The following is a 19,910-nucleotide window of genomic DNA, read 5'->3' as shown; positions in this document are numbered from 1 at the left end:
AACAATTTTTATGGCATTTAGAAATACATCTCAAATCATTTTTCTATTTGGGAGTTCTATTTGGGAGCCCGAGGTAGTGGCATTGCATCAGTTCAGGTCAGCTTAGGCTACACAGCAAGCCGGTCTCTCAAAAAATAAAACAGAAGTTTTCTTTTACTGATACAGTTAGTAACAACGGATTGTGTCACACATTGATTGAGCACCTCTAGGGATATCATATAAATCTTTGTAACGGTTTTGCTTTTCTTTCTGTGGCATTTAAACGTTTTCTCTTTCAGCAGCTGGAGCCAGCCACGTGGGTCGTGCCTGTGTTTGCGGACTACATTTCCCAAGGTGCCCCGCGGGTGCGCTGACAGGAAGTGGCCGTAGCATCTCCCGCCTCCACGCCGAGGCGAGAAGGTTCTATCCGGGGCCTTGGCGCTTCTCTTTCCTTTCGCGCCGGTTGCCGCTGCGGAGCGCGGCCGGTCCATGTGCGCAGTGAGTGGCGCTATTTCTGGCTCAGTAGCACCGGTGTCCCGGGTTTGACCGACCGCGCGGCGATGGATCCCAACACCATCATCGAGGCCCTTCGGGGCACCATGGACCCGGCCCTGCGCGAGGCCGCGGAGCGCCAGCTCAATGAAGTAAGGACGGCCGGCTAGCGGCTGCTGCTGGCTGGTGTACCGGCAGGCCGAGCCTTCCGGCCTGGCCCGGAGCGCGTACCGCGTCGTCGACGGGTCCATTTGGAGGGGTGGGGCGGAGATCTGCCCGCCGTGCCAGGCTCGGGTGCTTCGCTGTGGGGCCGCGGCGCCCAAGCCGCCTCGGTCGGTTCCCGAGTGGGCCTCTGGCTGCGGTCTGAACGTGAGGAACCGGCCGGGCTGGGCGGGCGTGACGGTCTGGACACATGGCCGACTCGGGTGGCCCGCCGCCCTCTGGCTCTCTCCCAGCTGGTCCCTTGCTCCCGGGAGGGGGCAAAACTCTGGGAGGGTGTACAGACGTGTCCCAGACCAGTCTCGTCGGCGCCGGGGATGCCGGGCTTCCTGGGAAGGCTGGTTGCTCCGTTGGGGGTTGCGCTGTCAGTCTTGTGTCTCGGCACTGGGCGAATCAGTGACCTGCCTGTCGGGTACAACTTCTCGCCTGCGAGCTGCTAGGGACAGATTTCAGATGTGAGCCTGCGCCTCTTTGGTAGGGCTGGGGTAGTGCGGGTTACATAGTCGCTCCCCGCTCTCGTTCTGTCACAGTGCTACAGTTGGGAGGCGGGTTGAGGTAGTGGAAAGGGTCAGATAAGGTGCGACCTTCTAGGTATCTCCCTCACAGATCTGACTGATTTCTGGAATGACCTTGGGCAAGTTCCTTAACCTCTGAGTTTTACTCATTCACGAAATAAGGCCGTAGGGTTGCCGTGATGGTCAAGTGAGATAGTGCAAGTCCGCCTATAGATTTTTCATAATTTGCGGAGAGTTGGTCTCTCTCCCACGTGTTTTGAGCAGTGCCCCTTTGAAAAGTTTACATACATATTTTACTGTACTGATTTCATCGTCGTTCTTTGTTTCTGAACGTTGCAGTTTTATGTAAGATTTTAGGAGGTTCCTAAGAGCAACTGTATTTTGGTATATATACTACTGAGTCTCAGTGAGGTTGTGTGTGTGTGAGAATGTAAAAGAAACCTCTGTTTAAAGAAATTTTAAAGCATTGACTTACAGAAACGTCAGGGAAACTACTAATTGAGGATGTAAAGTTTACAGCGCTGTGCTAGGTATTCCTGTCCTCAAGGAATTTACAGTTCCACCAGACCACCCACAGTTCAGATAACTCAAGTTATTTCAGAATGAAAAGGTAAGTCTTATATATGTAAATGAGACCATTCTAGAAGATAGTGCACTCAAATTTTTAGACCCAAAGTCACCTTGGCAAGAACTTACCTCGGACATTAAAATGAAAAGATAAAAACAGATTGTCCCTGTCAGGCGGTTGTGGCGCACACCTTTAATCCTAGCACTTTGGAGGTAGATACAGTCCCATCCCTGGGAGTTGAAGCCAACCTGGTCTACAGAATGAGTTCCAGGACAGACTCCAAAGCTACAGAGAAACCTGTCTTGGAAAGCTGGGGGGAAAAATAGTACCCTTAAAATGTTATTAAGCCACACAAGAAGTTAGGGGGTCACTTGTTCTGCTTTAGGTGGACCTTACTTACAATTACTATTATTTTGCTTATGAAGTGTTAGGTGTGTAATAGCCTAGAAAACCAAGCTTTGTAATAATCCCAGCATTTAGAAGGCTGAGGCAGGAGGATTACCCAGGTGTTTGAGACCTTCCTGGGCTACAGAGTGAGACCATAGCTCTATAAAATAAAACAAACCAAGAACACCTGAAAGTTTTGTCTTAGGTATTTCTATTGTGAATACACGTGGCTCATAAAATTGTTTCTTCACAGATTTGATTTCTTTTGTGTAAAGGTTGAGTAATAATACTTTCTTCAAATTTCAAATTTTGTGAACAGTTGCAGTATTTCTAGGTTTTTTGTTTTGTTTCCAGACGGGATTTTTCACTCTTTAGCCCAAGCTGTCTCAGATTCCTGGGTAATCTTTTTGCCTCAGCCTTCCTAGTCCATGTACCAGCACATCCAGTTTTGCATGTCTACCTGTGTGCACTCATGAGATTTGGAGAAAGTATACTCGGCCATTGATCTGCTGTTCTGGAATGCCATGGAACAGTAAACACTGATAATCTTTTCTGCCAAAGAAAATGTATTATCTGGCCTGTATTTCTGTGATTTTCTTTACTTTTTTTTCTAAGCTCTTCACTTTATAATCTTTCAGTTACCACATTTAGATTTTAGGTAATTTGCCTAAAGTAGCTTTTAGGATATTTTCTCTGATTTAGGAAACATTCCAGATAAGTCTTGAAGAAATGAGAACAGAGCATCTTGATTTTTTTTTTTTTAAAAAAAGATTTATTTATTTATTAAGCATACAATGTACTGCAGGCAAGGAAGGCACCAGATCTCATATGTGATTGCTGGGACTTGAACTCGGGAACTCCGGAAGAACAGTCACAGTGTTCTTACCCTCTGAGCCATCTCTCCAGCCTTGAGCATCTTGATTTTGTGAGGCTTTTGCCTTTAGTATGGTGTAAGATGCATGGTTTATCATCCGTTCATTAAAGCTGTTTTTGCTCCTTAGACATTGAAAATTGCTCATGTTAAAAGATCCTTGTATTTGAATGAGTCCCCCTCACTCAGTGAAGTAATCATTGGTTAAAAACTATAGATGTTTTTAGCATTTTTATTTTAACTTACTAATTTTTATTTTTAATTTTTGCTTTTGAGTAGGCTTGAACCTCACTAAGTTCCTAACTAGCCTGGAATTTGCTGTCAACCTGACTCGCCTTGAATGCAAGAGATCTCCCTGCCTTTGCCTGAGACTAAAGGCATGCACCCACCATGCCCAACTTTTCAAAGTTTTCAATTTGAAAATATGACAGTACTCTTGGTACTGAGCTTGTGTGCTCAGCTTTGGAACTTTTGTCTCTTTTCAGATGTCTCTTGCCCATGGAGGAAGTGCACATTTCATGTATCTTCCTTCCCTAGTTTTATAAAGCTTAGCTCTCATAAATATCGTCTGTACTTAAAGGATATTTTAGTTATTTTTTTATATCACATAAAAATGATTTTAGACTAAGCAACTAGTGAGGTTTTTTTTTTAACTTCCTTTTTTCTTTTTGAAACATGGTTTCTTTGTAGTCTAGGCTAGCCTCAGATTTCTGAGTACTGGGATTACAGGCATCAGTACCATTATGTCCAACCTAGAAAGTGTCTTAAATCATACGAGTGGCAGAGAACCAAATCTTGCTGATTTCCACGTGTGTGCTGTGAAAAATATGTGTAAACATGTATACATACTTGTTATTTTAAAATTCAAAATTCTGTACAGTCTTCCCTAGGCAACAATGTATCTCCCTAAGGATACCAACAGTGGTCAAGTCTCCATGTAAGATGGACTAATATTTACATATTAGCTTATGTACTACTGAGTTAAATCACTACACCCCTGTATTTTAAATATTTAGTCACCCGTAGTGTCGAGTGCATTGTAAGAACAGTTATGCGGTATTGTTTAAGGAAAAAGCCAGAAGTTTGGTGCGGGTCTTTAATCCCAGCACTTCGGAGACAGAGGCAGGAGGATCTCTGAGTCCGACCTGATCTACAAAGCAAGTTCCAGGACAGCCAAGGGTACAAAGACTGAAAAAAAAAAAAGAAACGACAAAAAGTCTGTATGTATTAATAGAGGTGCATTTTCTCCCTAAGTATCTCCATCTACATTGGGTTGCATTCCTGGCAGTGGAACCTCCTGAGTGCTGGTTTCTTTGTGTGTATAATGAAATAGTATCTGCCTTGTGTTATATGGTTTAAGGAAGTGGTATATGTAAAAATCTAGGGAAGTGGCATCAGTACGTCCTCCAAGTTATTGGTACTGCGTGTGCCACTTGCTGTACGAGTTCAAGAAGTCTAGAATTTGTTTCCTGCCACAGCCTGCTACTTCTTTCTTAGTTCTACTACTTTCGGTTGGAATGGTTCTTTGAACACTGAGGTCACTGTGAAGTAGCATTGACAGGAAAATTGACACAGTTCTAGCTATATATAATAACTGACACATAATAGACACAGGAAGTATTTGTTGAATTTACGACCGAAGAACCTAATAGAAGTGTTAAGAGCATTCATTTGAGCTGGAGAGATATCTCAGTGATTAAGAACCATATTGATCTTTGAGAGGGTCTGGGTTTGGTTCCCAGGGCTCTGGTGCACTCTTCTGATCTCAGTCACGGGGAGCATATGGAATACATACATATGCAGGCTGAACACTCATGCATATGTACAATAAACTTCAACAAGTTTCTGTAAAGAACACTTCAAAAATTTATTTTATAGTGTGGTGGTGGTGGCACATGCCTTTAATCCCAGCACTTGAGAGGTAGAGATCTCTGAGTTTGAGGACAGCCAGGGCTACAAAAAGAAAGCCTGTTTGGGAAAAAAAAGAGGAAAAAAAAGATTTATGTGTATGGATGTTTAACAGTATGCATTTCTGTAACATATACATATGTTCCTGATAGCCTTGGAGGCCAGAAGAGGGCATTATGTCCTCTAGAACTAGAATTATGAATGGTTGTGAGTTAAAATGGAGATGTTGGGGGTTGAACCCTGGAATCCTCTAGAAGAGCAACCAGTATTCTTAGCCATTGAACCATCTCTGTAGTCTAGAATAGTTTTTTGTTTTAAGAATACTTTTTTTTTTCTCTTACAACTTTAATTTAGGCTGAATCTTTTATTTAAAAGTTTTTTTTTCATTTTATATGCCAACCACAGTTCCCCCACCTCTCTTCTTGCTTCTTCTCCCCTGCACCCACCCCCATCCACTCCTCATAAAGGGTAAGGCCTCCCATGGGGAGTCAGCAGAGTCTGGCATGTAAAGCTGGGAGGAAAATGGAAAGCCCATTTCCAGGCTGAGCAAGGAATCTCCATAACGAGTGGGCTCCAAAAAGCCAGTTCATACACTAGAGATAAATCCTGGCCCCACTGCCAGTGGTGTCCAAATCATAGAACTGTCACCCACATTCAGAGGGTTTTGTTGTTCCCCGGCCTAGCTCAGGTCAGCTGTCTCTGTGGATTTCCCCATCAGGGTCTTGATCCTTTTGCTCATATAATCCCTCCTCCCTCTCTTCCACTGGACTCCGGGAGCCGGCCCAGTGCTTAGCTGTAGATCTTTGCATCTGCTTCAGTCAGTTGCTGGATGAAGTTTCTTTTTTTTATTTTTTAATTTTTTTTTACATTTATTTATTTATTATGTATACAATATTCTGTCTGTGTGTATTCCTGCAGGCCAGAAGAGGGCACCAGACCCCATTACAGATGGTTGTGAGCCACCATGTGGTTGCTGGGAACTGAACTCAGGCCCTTTGGAAGAGCAGGCAATGCTCTTAACCTCTGAGCCATCTCAGATGATGACAATTAGGGTGGTCATCAATCTGGTTACAGGGGAAGGTCTGCTTAGGTACTCTCTGTACTATTTCTAAGAGTCTGAGCTGAGGTTATCCTGTGGATTCCTGGGAATTTCCCTAGCACCAGATTTCTCCTTACCCTTAACAGCTCCCTCTATCAAGATATCTCTTTGCTCTCCTTCTCTGTCCGTCCCCCAATTCAACAATTCTGTTCCCTCATGGTCTCCTGGCATCCTAGTTGATCCTTTGGAAGCTTGCATGGTTTCTTTTGGTACCATGAAAGCTGGTTCTCAGGGAGGAGGCTTTAAGGTCAGTTCCAGCTCAGGGGCTTCTGGATCTCTGTTTTCAGCAGTAGGTATTTACTAGGATACCTATGAATTATGACAATGCCCATTATAACATGGTAACCCTAAGGGTACAGTAATGGCATACTTAACCTTGGCAGTAACCAACAGTTCTCTAATTGGACTTAAGACCTTCTCCTCAAGAATAATTTGGTGTATCTAGAAATTAATTGGGATCTTTGGTATATTTTTGAGAGACCAGAGTTGCCTATGTTTTGAACATCATTATTTGCTTGAAACGGTCTTGTGCATGAATCTTGGACTTTCCTTGAATTTGAAGTAATTCTCCTGTTTTAGTTTCCCAAGTGCTAGAATAGCAGGTGTGTTCCTTCAATCTTGTTTTTTGTTTTTGAGACAGTAGCCTAGGCTGGTTTTGAAGTGATCAAAAAAATGGCTGAGAATGACCTTGAACTCCTGGTCCTCTGTCTTTGGCTTGTGCTCCACCACATCCAGAAAATTTATAATGTTTTTGTTTGTTTGTTTTGATTTATTTTTCCAGATAGGGTTTTTCTGTGTAACCCTGGCTGTTCTGGAAATTATTCTTTCTTTTTTTTTAAAAAATATATTTATTATATATACAGTGTTTGTTTGCATGTATGCCTGCAGGCCAGAAAGAGGGCACCAGATCTCATTGCAGATGGTTGTGAGCCATATGTGGGTGCTGAGAATTGAACTCAGGACCCCTGGAAGAGCAGCCAGTGCTCTCAACCTCTGAGCCTTCTCTCCAGCCCCTGGAACTTATTCTTTAGACCAGGTTGGCCTCGAATTCAGAGATCTACCTGTCTCTACCTCTCGAGTGTTGGATTAAAGGATGCACCACCCAGCTCATATCATTTCCTTTTTTTCTTTCTTTATAACTTATTTTATGTTTGTATTCTGCCTTCATGGGTATCTATTTGAAGGAGTCAGATCACTTGGAATACAAGTTATAGATAGGTGTGAGCTGCCATGTGGATGCTAGGAATCGAATCTGGGTCCTCTGGAAGAGCAATAGCTAGGACTCTTACTTGCTGAGCCATCTCTCCAGCCCTCATAACATTTATTACCAAGAATACTATTCAGAATTTGGGAAAATTCCTGACGACTATGGTTATGAAACAAGAACTTAGTGACAGCCTTGTAAAGATTTAGGAGATCTTTAGGCTAAACCAATGCTATAAAGTCATCATTTAAAAATATGAAGAAAAATTATAAAAACAGGTTGTAGGGAAAGCTCAGTAATTAAGAGCACTGACTGCTCCAAGGGAATCATATTCCATGGCCTCCGGGGGCACAGAGAATGCAGGCAGGTAAAATAGCCATATACATAAAAGAATTTATAAAGAAAATCATATGTCGGATGTAGTAGGTGGCTGTAAATATATATGTGTGTGTGTATATATATATAATTTATATGTATTTTATATATGTATATATATAATTTCTGTGAGTGGGCTTTTTGGTCTCTTAATTTAGAAGCAAACCTTCCTAGTTTGGCAGCATGTACATACTATTATTTGATGAAGGCAAGCAAGATGGGTACAGTGAAAGGGCTCGGCCTGGTCTTGACCCTACTACTGTGGTGACTTAATACTTAACCTCATTATGGCTTGTATTTTTGTATTTTGAGAGAGTTTCTCTGTAGCAGATATGATTGTCCTGGAACTTGCTCTGTAGACCAGGCTGGCCTCAAACTCACAGAGGTCTGTCTGCCTCTGCCTCCTGTGTGCTAGGATTAAAGACGTGGGTGACCGTGCCTGGCTCCAATATTATCTTTTTAAATTGTTTTAATTTTATATGTATGAGTACACCATGTGTGTGCAGTGTCCTTGGAGACCAGAAGAGGATGTGTGATCCCCTGGAATTCTTTGGGGAATGGTTATGAGACTCAAACTCAGGGTTTTTATGCTTCCACCCTCTGAGTGCTTCCTTGTGAACTGACCCACTGTACCCAGCAGAATACAGTCATTCCAGGGAGTCAGTTTTTATAAATAATATACTAGCAGAAAGTAGACATTAAGTCTTTGATACCCAAGCAATCCCAGCACTAAGAAGACTGAGGAAGGAGGATGGTGAGTTCAAGGCTTACCTGGACTATGTAGTGAGACTGTCTTTAAGTAAATAAAATTATGTTCATCTACAGAAATTTAAAGTTTTTGTTTTGCTTACTTGTTTGTAGGCACACAAGTCTCTGAATTTTGTTTCAACACTGCTCCAGATCACTATGTCAGAACAACTGGATTTACCTGTGAGACAGGCAGGCAAGTTTCTTGAATTATTTCTTGAATATACAAACAAAATATATTGATTGAAAGTTATGTTAATGAACTAGCGAAGTATTGTGACTTGGCCCTTAAATAATTTCATTCCCTGAGTGCTGTGGGACAATGGTCTTTTATCCTGTCACTTGTATTATTTTAATAAAATGCTGTAATAAAATGCTGATTGGCCAGTAGCCAGGCAGGAAGTAGAGGCGGGGCCATAAGAACAGGAGAATTCTGGGAAGAGGAAGAGTCAGTCTGCTGTTGTCATCCAGACACAGAGGAAGCATGTGACTGCCTCGCTGAAAAAGGTATCAAGCCATGTGGCTAACACAGACAAGAATTATGGACTAATGTAACTTATAAGAGTTAATAAGAAGCCTGAGCTAATAGACCAATCAGTTTATAATTAATGTAGACCTCTGTATATTTCTTTGGTCAACACCTGAGAATCCATTTATTTCTGGTATGTATAGCAACAGCAAGTTTCTGGTATTTGGCAGAATTTAAAGGAAAATTTGAGATTTATTTATTTTCATATTTTTTGTGTGGGTATTACATACATGTATGTCTGTGCACTGTGTGCATCCATTGCTTTCAGATCAACAGAGGGTGTTAGATCTGGAAGTGGAGTTAGAGAAAGTTGAGCTGCTTTTGTGGGTGCTGGATAATCAAACCCAGGTCCTGGAAGAGCTCTCAGTGCTCACAATGTACTTGTTTATTTGTTTAATGTGTGTCTGTGGAGGCCAGTGAAGGGTATCACATCCCCTTGAATAGGAGTTAAGATGCTTGCGAGCCGTCATGTGGGTGCTCATAATTGAACTGGGTCTTCTGGAAGATAGCTAATGCTCTGAGCCTTCCTTAAAAAATAAGTTTTATTATCACCATTGCCTGTAACTTCAGCTCAAATGAAGGTTACATAGCCTTTATTTCCCAAATTTTACTAAAATGAAAGTGTTTAACGTATAAAAACGTTGGTTCTTAATACATTGTAGTCTTGAATTTTTGGATTTTAGAAGATTAAATTATACTTAAATTATTTCAGTGTGTATAAAATGGAAGCATAAATAAACTATGAAATTGAGATTCATACACTTCAGTGGTAGAGTACATGTTATCAAGTTTAAGTCCCTGTATTCTATCCCAAGCACTATAATAAATAGGTGAAAATATGGGCCAATTAGGTAACCACCCATAAACTTAATAAAAATTTAAAACATAATTGTTGATTTTAGGGTGACATTCTTCGGCTAATTGAAATTCTAGTGTATGACCTTGGCAATTCCATCTGCTAGGCTTTGAATGATGAGTTCGTTTTTGTTTTATAGTAGTACATTTGAGGTAGACTGAATCCTGTATACTTGCATTGTAGTTTTCAGTTGTTTATGTTTTGTCAAAATGAAAAACTTTCTCACTACCAAATCAAATTACATACACATTTGGTTCCTGTGTTTGTTTATAATGGAAAGAAATATTTACCTATAGTGAGGATTGCCAGGTTCTATTTTTGTTCTTGCTGTGTTTTGGGTGATAAAGCTAATTATATAGTAGTCTGGACTATGTCAGCCCCATATCTTTTACTGTAGTTATAGTTTAGTTTTTTTTAATATATTAAGATTAAGTAAGTATTCATTAAATTCTTAAGATTTAGTTACCTTTATTTAAATCGGTGTTGGACTTCAGGTAAAATTTACCATCAAAAAGGTAGTCTACAGAATTTAGGGATCGATTTCATGTTACACATTTGTAGTCCACATTCCCTAGATGGCTGAGTAAAGAGCCTTGTTACTGATCTACATCACACTGCATCATCAGCTTGTTAACTGTCAGACAGCAGTGTGCAAAGGGAGCAGTATGGTGGCTGCAGCAGGTCATAATCTAGGGGTTTTGTTTTTTTTAATAATTTATTTAATGTGCATTGATATGAAGGTATCATATGATGAGATCCCTTGGAACTGGAGTTATAGACGGGCATAAACTAACATGTGTGTGCTGGGAATTTAACCGAGGTCCTCAGGAAGAACAGCCCAGTACTCTTAATCACTGAACCATCTCCCCAACCCCTATAATCTAGGGTTTTTGAGCACAGCAAATTTTCTCATAAAATAATACGAATTTAAAGTGCTGTGTGATTAAAAATAATCAATTTAGACACTGAGAAACTTTATATACTATGTTTTTCCCTGTGATCATATTTATGTAGTCAGTTGTAGGAACTGTAATTCTGGATTTTCAAGATAGGGTCTTTCTGTGTCGTCCTAGCTGTCCTGGAACATGCGCTGTTGACCAGGCTGGCCTCACTCACAGAGATCCACCTTCTGAGTGCTAGGATTAAATGCCTGTGCCACCACCATGTGTCCCCCCCTTTGGAACTGTATTTGTATGGTTTGGTGCTTAGGGGTTTTCTTTAGAAAATGATTTTGGTATACTGTTTATTTTGTGTTCTTTTGTACTGTATTTTTTTTTAATTATATGCTTTTCCTCTTTTTAAGATTTATTTATTTATTATGTATTCAGTGTTCTGCCTGCATGTTTGCCTGCAGGCCAGAAGAGAGCACCAGATCTCATTTAGGGAGGTTGTGAGCCACCATGTAGTTGCTGGGAATTGAACTCAGGATCTCTGGATTGGGCTGTATGTTTAATAATTTTGTGTCTAATGCTTGCAAGTGAATGTTAAATGTGTGTTTTGATTATTGGCTTGAAATAATTGTCTATTACTTTGCTTACAAAAACATTTCTTCCTAATATTGATGTTTCCAAGAGATATTCTCACTGTTTTTTACAGTAAGCATTACTTTATGAATGGTCTGTATTTTAGGTGTTATTTATTTGAAAAATATGATAACACAGTATTGGCCTGATCGGGAAGCAACACCCGGGGACATCTCCCCCTATACAATACCAGAAGAAGACCGACATTGCATTCGAGAAAACATTGTAGAAGCCATTATCCACTCACCTGAGCTTATCAGGTATGTTTTTAAAACTTATTCATTATTGCAGATATGTCTGTTTTGTGAACACCCCCCCCCCTTTTTTTTGGAAACAGGGTCTTTGTAGACCAGACTGGCCTTCAACTCACAGAAAACCACCGACCTCTGCCTACTGGTGCTACAATTCAAAGTACTTAACCTGACATTTTTATAGCAGCATAAAGTCACATCACGTGTTGTCATAGAATGAATGCTCTTAGATTTGTTGTATTGTGATTGAATTTTACGTTTATAAAGCTGAGACTTGTAGAACGTGGTGTGATCAGACAAATGGTAGAGCCTGGTGTAGTAGTACATGGCTGCAGTCAGCATTCTGAGGCAGAGGCTAGTATACACTAGCGGAAAGCCTGTCTCAGAGAAGGCAATGACTGAGGGTGTGCTCAGTAGTAGAACACTTTAACACACATACTGTCCCAGCTTTTATTTTTGCACTGAGAAGGAAAAAGAAAGATAGAGGGAAAGAATTGCTGAATACTGTTTTGCAGTCTGTTGGTGATTTAAAAGATCTCCACTGTCTCTGCAGAGCAGACATTGAAATAAGGTCTGCTCTGGGGAGTCAAGCGCCCTTATCACTTCCCTGTCTGGCCTGGAACACACTATGTCAGACTGGCCTTGAGCTCAAAGAGATCACCTGCCTCCCAAATGCTTGGATTAATAGTGTTCCTGGCTGGCAACCACTATTAATTTATAGGACTTTGCAAATTGCTGGCTGTCTTAATTATTTTGTGCCTACTTTTTGGGATTTTTTGAAATAAGGTTTCTCACTGAACTCAGTTTATTGATTTGACTAGGCTGATTAGCCAAGGTCAAGGGTTCATCCTGTCTGTCTTCCTAGCACAGTATTGTACAGGTATACTGTAGCACAAATAATAAAAACCTAATGACAGACAGTGGGGTTCAACCTGAAGATCAGAAAAGCAAAGCAACCAGCTACTGGCTCTTACCTCTCCCTCAGACTGAAATGGGCGAGATCCTGCCTATAAAATCCAGCCAGTGACTGGTTGCGTTGCTTTTCTGATCTTCAGGTTGAACACAAATATCTGTCTCTTGAGTTTTTATTATTAATGCTATAATGCTCAGAGCTGCACCTGACTTTCTTATCTGTGAGTTTTGGAAGGTCAAACTCAGGTCCTTATGGTTTGCACAAGTACTGTACTGGCTATGTCATTTTTGATTCTGAACTTTTGGGTCTTCAGAAGCAGATCTGGTTAACCTAAGTAGTCCTGGATAGCCATAACTTTTAACTCTATAAACTTTTTCTGGGAAGTAAATATGAGCCACTATGTTTTACTTTGCAAATGTTTGTGTACTTGATATTTTCTGCAATGAAAACTAGAAAGGCTTTTTAAAAGTATGTCTTATATGCCTCAGACTGACCTTAAATACATTATCCTCCTGCCTCTACCACATGTGTGTGTGCAATTAGGCTTGGGTGGCTATTGGGTTTCTTTTAGTTATTTGATTGTTTTTCCAAATAGCGTTGCTTTTTGTGGCCTTGATTTTCCTGGAACTAGCTTGTAGCTCAGGCTGCCTCGAACTAAATCCACCTATCTTTGCCTCCTGACTGCTGGTATTGCTGGTATTAAAGACTTTTGCTACCACTACCTGGCTGGGTTTCTTTTAAATTGGTAGGAAGAGACAGTGTTGCTAAGTGAGTTGTATTGTATTATCTACAGTTTATGTGCATCAGAATACTTGATGGATTATTTGAAATTAGACTTTGTTGAAACAACCTATTTTTCTTTGTCTGAGTTATCAAAGTATTGTCTAGATTAGGTTTTTTTCTTCTTTACTGTCGAGTTTTGACTTTCAGGGTACAGCTTACTACATGCATTCATCATATCATCAAACATGACTATCCGAGCCGTTGGACTGCCATTGTGGACAAGATTGGATTTTATCTTCAGTCTGACAACAGTGCTTGTTGGCTGGGAATTCTTCTTTGCCTTTATCAGCTTGTGAAGAATTATGAGTAAGTGTTCCTCCTAATTCCAGTTAATAATTGTGAAAATTTAAACCAATTTCATCATAAAAAATTGCTTTCAGTATAAAAAATTAGTGATCTATGTTAATTTAGTATTTTCTTATTGAAGTAGGAATCTTACTCTGAATTTTTCTTCATTATACTTATTTATTTTGTGTGTGTGTGTGCATATGTGTGTTCAAGTGGTTCATTGCACAAATGGAGGCCAGATGATAAGCTGGTGGCATCACTCCCTCTACCATGCAGGTACCAAAAGCATAGCTGACTGACTCAATGCACGGTATCCACCCTGCTGGGCCTTTCCACAAGCTCATGGTACTTATTCTGATACATAAGTTTTTTTTGTCAATGCCACTGAGAAACTCTGCCCTGCCCACTGTCCTTAATGTTTTGATAAAAATCATTGACTCTTATTTAAAATTGTCTCTGTCTCTAAAATTGGGGCTCCTTAGTAAGTACTGATAGCAGGCTTTTAGATTTGTGAGTGTGTGCTCGTTTGAAAGTGATTGGAATGCAGTGAGCAACAGAGCACAGTGAGTTCCTGATCATTGTGCGTTTGCCCTGCCACGAGCTAGTATCATAGTGTGACACCAGCCCAGCTCTTGATCTAAGAAATTCACAGTAATCTACTTACCTAGTAACCTGAATATTTAAATGCATTATAGTTCATATAAGTAATTTTCATAAGTTAGTAAGATTTTAGATTAAAGAGTTGTCTTAGCTCTGAGTTTGATTCTCAGCATCCACATGGTGGCTTAAAACCATCTGTAACTCCAATCCCAGGAAATCTTCTTGCCTCTGGCAGCACCAGGTATGCAAATGGTGCACAGAACATACAATATGCAGGTGAAACACTCATACACGTAAAAAAAGACTTTAAAAAGAATAGTAAATCAAACAGTAAAGGATTTTTTTTAAATCAAGCATGTGGTTAAAGCAGTGAAATTGGTAGGTACATGAAAGTATGGTGTGGAAAATTTATAAAAAAGAATTTAGTATGATATGGTGACTTGACCTCCATTCCTACGAGTTAGATAGATGCCATTGTGAGCCCTCTAGTTCTGGGACTTGTAGGCAACCTCTGACACTCTTTTGGAATCCCATTTCAAAGAACTGTGCTGTTCTGAGTAGGCGTGAAACACACCATTTACACCCTTGGTACTGGTGTTTTCTTGTGTCCCCACCAGCTACCCATCTTCCTGCTAAGGAATGTTCCAGCTGTCGCTCCAACTTCTATCAGAGTGCCAGTTTTAGTTCTGGTAAGTGAGTGACCAAAGCCAGAGAGAATAACAATAAGTTGACAATGTCATTAAGAGGGTTTGAGTCTCTCTTATATAACCTTAGCAGGAAAGAATGTGAGGGATTTTTAAATGAAATATAGAGGAGGCAACTACAATATTGGAATATCAGTTTATTTTCAAGCAATGTTTATAGAATATAAGGTATTTACAAGAGATATGTGGCTTGGAGAAATTTTAAGAAAATTCATGAAGAACTTGTTCTTTGGTCTTCAGCAGCACCTTATATCCTCAGAAAATGCTTGTTTGTAGGAGATCAAAGGAAACATTGAGAAAGTTATATCACATCTTATTGAATAATACTGGCAAACAAGTAAAAGAGTAGAGAGCCAGAAGCATAAACTGGTAATAAGGGGAACACCTTACTGGCACAAGTATTCAACCCTTGGGGAGATTTTAGGGGTACAGCTAACTTGTCATAAAATGTTAGGAGTTCAGGCAGCTCCTGGTGAGATGTTAGGGTAATAGTTTTGGTCTCTAACTGGGACAGAGCTGTCTTTGCGATTCCTCTACAGGACTTGAGTTTTTGATCCTGTGCCTCTGATTTCTCAAGTTCTGGGTGTTGCCACACTTGGTTTGTATGCTGCTAAGAATCCAGAGTTGGGTTCTTACATATGTTAGACAGCACTCTTATTAGTTGAATCGTTTGCTTGACAGGGTAGGAATTTTAGATTTTAAAGAACCACTGACTTTTTATTTAGAAACAAAAAATTAAGCCAGGTGTGGTGGTGCACGCCATTAATCCCAGCACTTGGGAAACAGATCTTTGTGAGTTGAAGAATAGCAAAGACTGCACAAGAGAAACCCTTTCTTAAAAAAACAAAACAAGAAAGAATTTTAAAGGCAAAAGAATGGATCACTATTAGTGTAGTTCATTAGTTTGGTGCATCACTGGAGACTTGTAGTACAAGGCTTTTTGTTTTTATTTACAAAAATCTACCTGCCTCTGCCTGCTGTAGACTTACTAACGTCACACATTTAGAAGCTTTTGGGTCTCAGCAGTATGTAGTGTGTTTTATGCTGTAAATTTCTTTAATTGCTACTAGCTTAGATTAGGTACTGCGAACTAATTCCCAGTTTAATATTCAGTGTGATTAGTGAGGTAAGGGAAAAGAAATTCTACCATAGAAGTTTTCATGTTGTGGATGACTAGCTGAACTGGAAGGAGGGAAGTGCTTTATTGTTAGGGAAATTTGTCTGTAGTATGCAGTTCAACTGCAGAGTTCACGTGGTATTCTTTCCTTCTATAGGTATGTGAGTGTCAGTTGGTGTATTTGAGTATGTGGTGCATTTGATTGCCTCAGTATGAGCTCCTTGGTCCGCAGGTGCAGGTGCACGTGCACATCGTCAATGGGAGGAATATACAGGCCAGAGGATAAATCTGGCGTCTTTATCTTGTTCTGTCACTATTTCCTTATTCCCATGAAACACTCAACCCGGAGCTTAGCTAAAAAAACATGGCGCCCCATAGCACCTTGGCTACATTTGTATGGCCATGACTGCCTTTATCTTTTCTTGTTTCTTTTTTTTTTAAAATGTATTTATTTATTTATCTATTTATTTATTTATTATGTATACAATATTCTGTCTGTGTGTCTGCCTGCAGGCCAGAAGAGGGCGTCAGATCTCATTTCAGATGGTTATGAGCCACCATGTGGTTGCTGGGAATTGAACTCAGGGCCTTTGGAAGAGCAGGCAATGCTCTTAACCTCTGAGCCATCTCTCCAGCCCCTTTTCTTGTTTCTCTCTCTCTCTCTCTCTCTCTCTCTCTCTCTCTCTCTCTCTCTCTCTCTCTCCGTCTTTTGTGGATTCTGGGATTCAAATTTAGATACTCTAGTGCAGCACAGTCTCTTGCCGTACGCTGAGCCATGTTACTAGCCCACATTATAGGGATTTCTTTTGTAAGTTACTATTTTATTGACTAAGAGGTATGATAATCTTTTAAAAATATTTAAGTGTGTATATAGTATGTATGTGTATGTTGGTGGGGGCACATGTGAATTAGAGGACACCTATTCTTTTCTCCCAGCAAGGGTTATGGACATGGAACTCAGGTTGGTAGGTCCACATAGCAAGTGTCTTTATTTTTGGGATTTTTGAGACAGGGATTCTCTGTGTAGCCCTGGCTGTACTGAAACTTACTCTGTAGACCAAGCTGGCCTTGAACTCAGAGATCTAACTACCTTTGCCTGCTCAGTGCTGGATTAAAGGTACACACCACCATGGCCTGGTTTGTTTGTTAGTTTGCTTTATAACATTTATTTAAAAGCATGTGCACACCAGTGTGTATGTGTAAGCCATAGGACAACTTGTAGATGTTAGTTTTCTTTCCACTGCATGGATTTCCAGAAATTGAACTCAGGCCATTACAGCATAATCTCTTGAACTATCATATGATCCTGCCACCTTAGTTTTTAATATAAAATAAATTTAAAATGTTTTAATAAATAATATTTAATAAAATAATTTAAAATAAAGACTGGAGCTTGCTAATTCATCTAGACTGTCTAGCTGGCAAAGATGCAGTGAGCTTCCTGTCTATACCTCCCTAGGAATAGAATTATATGAATTTGTTATCCCTAGAATTTTTTTTACTTAATTTTTATAGGTATGTATGCCTGGGCATATGTGTATGCATCATATGTGCAGGAGCCCTCAGAGGTCAGAAGAAGGCATCAGATCCCTGAAACTGGAGTTACAGGCAGTTGAGTCACCGTGTCCTTATGAGTATTAGGAATTGAACCCTGGTCTCTGCAAAAGCAGTGAGTGCTTTTTACTGTTGAGCCATCTCTATAGCTTTGCAAATGAAGTCAGGTCCTGATGCTTGCACAGCAAGCATTGTACAGGCAGAACCACCTCTTCAGTCCTCTTGGTATTTTTTTTTTTAATTCTTGACCATTTACTTTGGTTAACATTAAACTCCGTAAGATAAATTAATCCAAGTTTTTTGCTATTAAGACAAGATCTCTTCAATGTGGCCCAAGTTAGCTATACCATTCTTCTGCCTTAACACCATATGCTGAGATTACAGAAGTGTACTTCTGTGCTTGACTGGGAAATCCTTTTGTGTTGCTTGGGAAAAAACAAAACAAAGCCAGGTTCTCAGTTTGTAGCCACTGCTGTCATAGAGCACTGATACTTGCTTACGTCTGCCTCCCATTGCTGGCATTAAAAGTGTGAACCAACATACTTAGCCCAGTAATCCAACTCTTAAAGAAAATCTGTCCTGTCTCCCTGCCTTAAATATGGAATGCTTCACAAATCTGCCATCCTGAGACAGGAGCCCTGCCAGCTGTCTTTGCCTCATTTCAGTTTCAGTATGTGTGCTCTGGGCGTGAGCCCCTGCCTTACCCTTCCTTCTTCACTGTTGGGCGTGGTTTTGGTTTTCCTTAGCAGGCTTTTCTTTTCCTATGTGTCCTCAGTTTGGTTAGAAACTGTTACTGGTACTTGTGAAAGCAGATTTTTGTATGTAACAGTTATGGAAGTACATTCTTACAGAATTAGTTTGTATTCCTCTCCATAGGTACAAGAAACCAGAAGAGCGAAGTCCATTAGTGGCAGCAATGCAACACTTCTTGCCAGTTCTGAAGGACCGCTTTATCCAGCTGCTCTCTGATCAGTCTGACCAGTCTGTCCTCATCCAAAAGCAGATATTCAAGATCTTTTATGCTCTTGTTCAGGTACTATTGTTTTTTGATGTTTATTACATTTATTTGTGTGTTGGAGGGAGGGGCTTAGTGTATGCCATGGCACTCTTGTGAAGGTCAGAGGACAGCTTGGGGTTGGCTTTCTCCTTCCACCACCATTTGGGCCCTGGGATTGAACTCAAGACTTGATAGAAGACATCTTTACCTACTGAGCCATCTCACTTTCCTGGAGGTACTATTTTTAAACAGTGGTTTTAGTTCTTTATTTTAAAATTTTTAATTTCTTTCATAATTTCATACATACATATATACAATATATCTTGATCATCTCTATTTCTACTTCCCCTGATTCCCCCTGACATATTCTCTTCTACCTTCATGTCTTTTTCTTCCTTTCTTTCTTTCTTTCTTTCTTTCTTTCTTTCTTTCTTTCTTTCTTTCTTTCTCTCTCTCTCTCTCTCTCTCTCTCTTTCTTTCTTTCTTTCTTTCTTTCTTTCTTTCAATAGGAAATAATACACAGAGTCTAATTAGTGCTGCTTATATACAGTGACAATGGGTGTGGGCTTGTTCCAGTTCTTTTTAAAGCAAGGATCATCCCCCCCCACTCCACCCTAATTTTTTCTTTCAGAATCGTTCTCATGTTGCCCAGGCTGGCGTTAAATGCTTTAATCCTCCTGCCTCTGCTTTTTGAGTGCTAGAATTAGAAGCATGTACGATTGTAGCTACTTGTAAGAAGTATGCATGCATACACATACATGAAAATGCTGATTGTCATTTACCATATTAAGAAAAATAATTTTATCATTTGTGTTAATAATTAGATTTGACAGTCTAACTTGGATGTGGTAGTATGTGCCTCTGGATGCAAAGACAGGAGAATCATGAGTTTGAGGCCAGCCGGGGCTATATGGTATATTATAATCTTATCTGGATAGTACAGCAGAAGGACCTTGTCTTAGAGAAAAAAAAATAAAAAGAACTTGAGTGTGACTGGATGCCACCATTTAGAAGTTATAGTGAGGAGAAGCACATTTGAAGCCAGCCTGTTACATAGTGAGGAGCTGTCTTAGGAAAAGGTTTGTTGCTAGTATTAAAAGTCCAAAGCCTAAACAAGTATGCCTCCAACAGACTGGCAGTTCTAATAGATGTGATATTGTAAATGGGCAGTTAGAATTCTCCTCGCTGTCCAGTGTAAGTGATTTTCTATTGCAGAGATGGAGGATTTTCTGTGGAGCTCAGGCTAGTCTTGAACTTAGTTTCACATGATCTGCTGGCCTCAGCCTCTTGAGTAACCAGGACTATGGATATATATATCACCACTCACTGCTTAAATTAGTAAAACTTTCTTATAATCTTTATTCGTAAGTCAGTGAGTCGTGTTGGTGCACACTTGTGGTCCACCCAACCAGAAATTGTTGAGTTTGGGAA

General features: G+C 40.2%; 1 protein-coding gene across 2 annotated transcripts in view; it reads left to right on the top strand.

Moving 5' to 3' along the window:
* The first annotated feature begins 411 nt into the window (after positions 1–411).
* Ipo7 (importin 7) overlaps positions 412–19,910 on the top strand; it is a 42,749-nt gene continuing 23,250 nt past the window's right edge. The window contains exons 1-5 of one of the 2 annotated variants that reach the window (XM_048460236.3): positions 412–623; positions 8,479–8,560; positions 11,379–11,532; positions 13,367–13,525; positions 18,359–18,515. In XM_048460236.3, coding sequence (XP_048316193.1) covers positions 540–623; positions 8,479–8,560; positions 11,379–11,532; positions 13,367–13,525; positions 18,359–18,515 — 636 coding nt within the window. In that variant the 5' untranslated portion in view covers positions 412–539. The remainder of the gene's footprint in view (positions 624–8,478; positions 8,561–11,378; positions 11,533–13,366; positions 13,526–18,358; positions 18,516–19,910) is intronic. The other variant, XM_048460237.3, reaches the window with a different exon arrangement.

This window comes from Myodes glareolus, chromosome 7, assembly GCF_982192425.1.
Source record: "Myodes glareolus chromosome 7, mMyoGla1.1, whole genome shotgun sequence".
Taxonomy (NCBI): domain Eukaryota; kingdom Metazoa; phylum Chordata; class Mammalia; order Rodentia; family Cricetidae; genus Myodes; species Myodes glareolus.
This window is presented reverse-complemented; position numbering and strand designations above follow the sequence as displayed.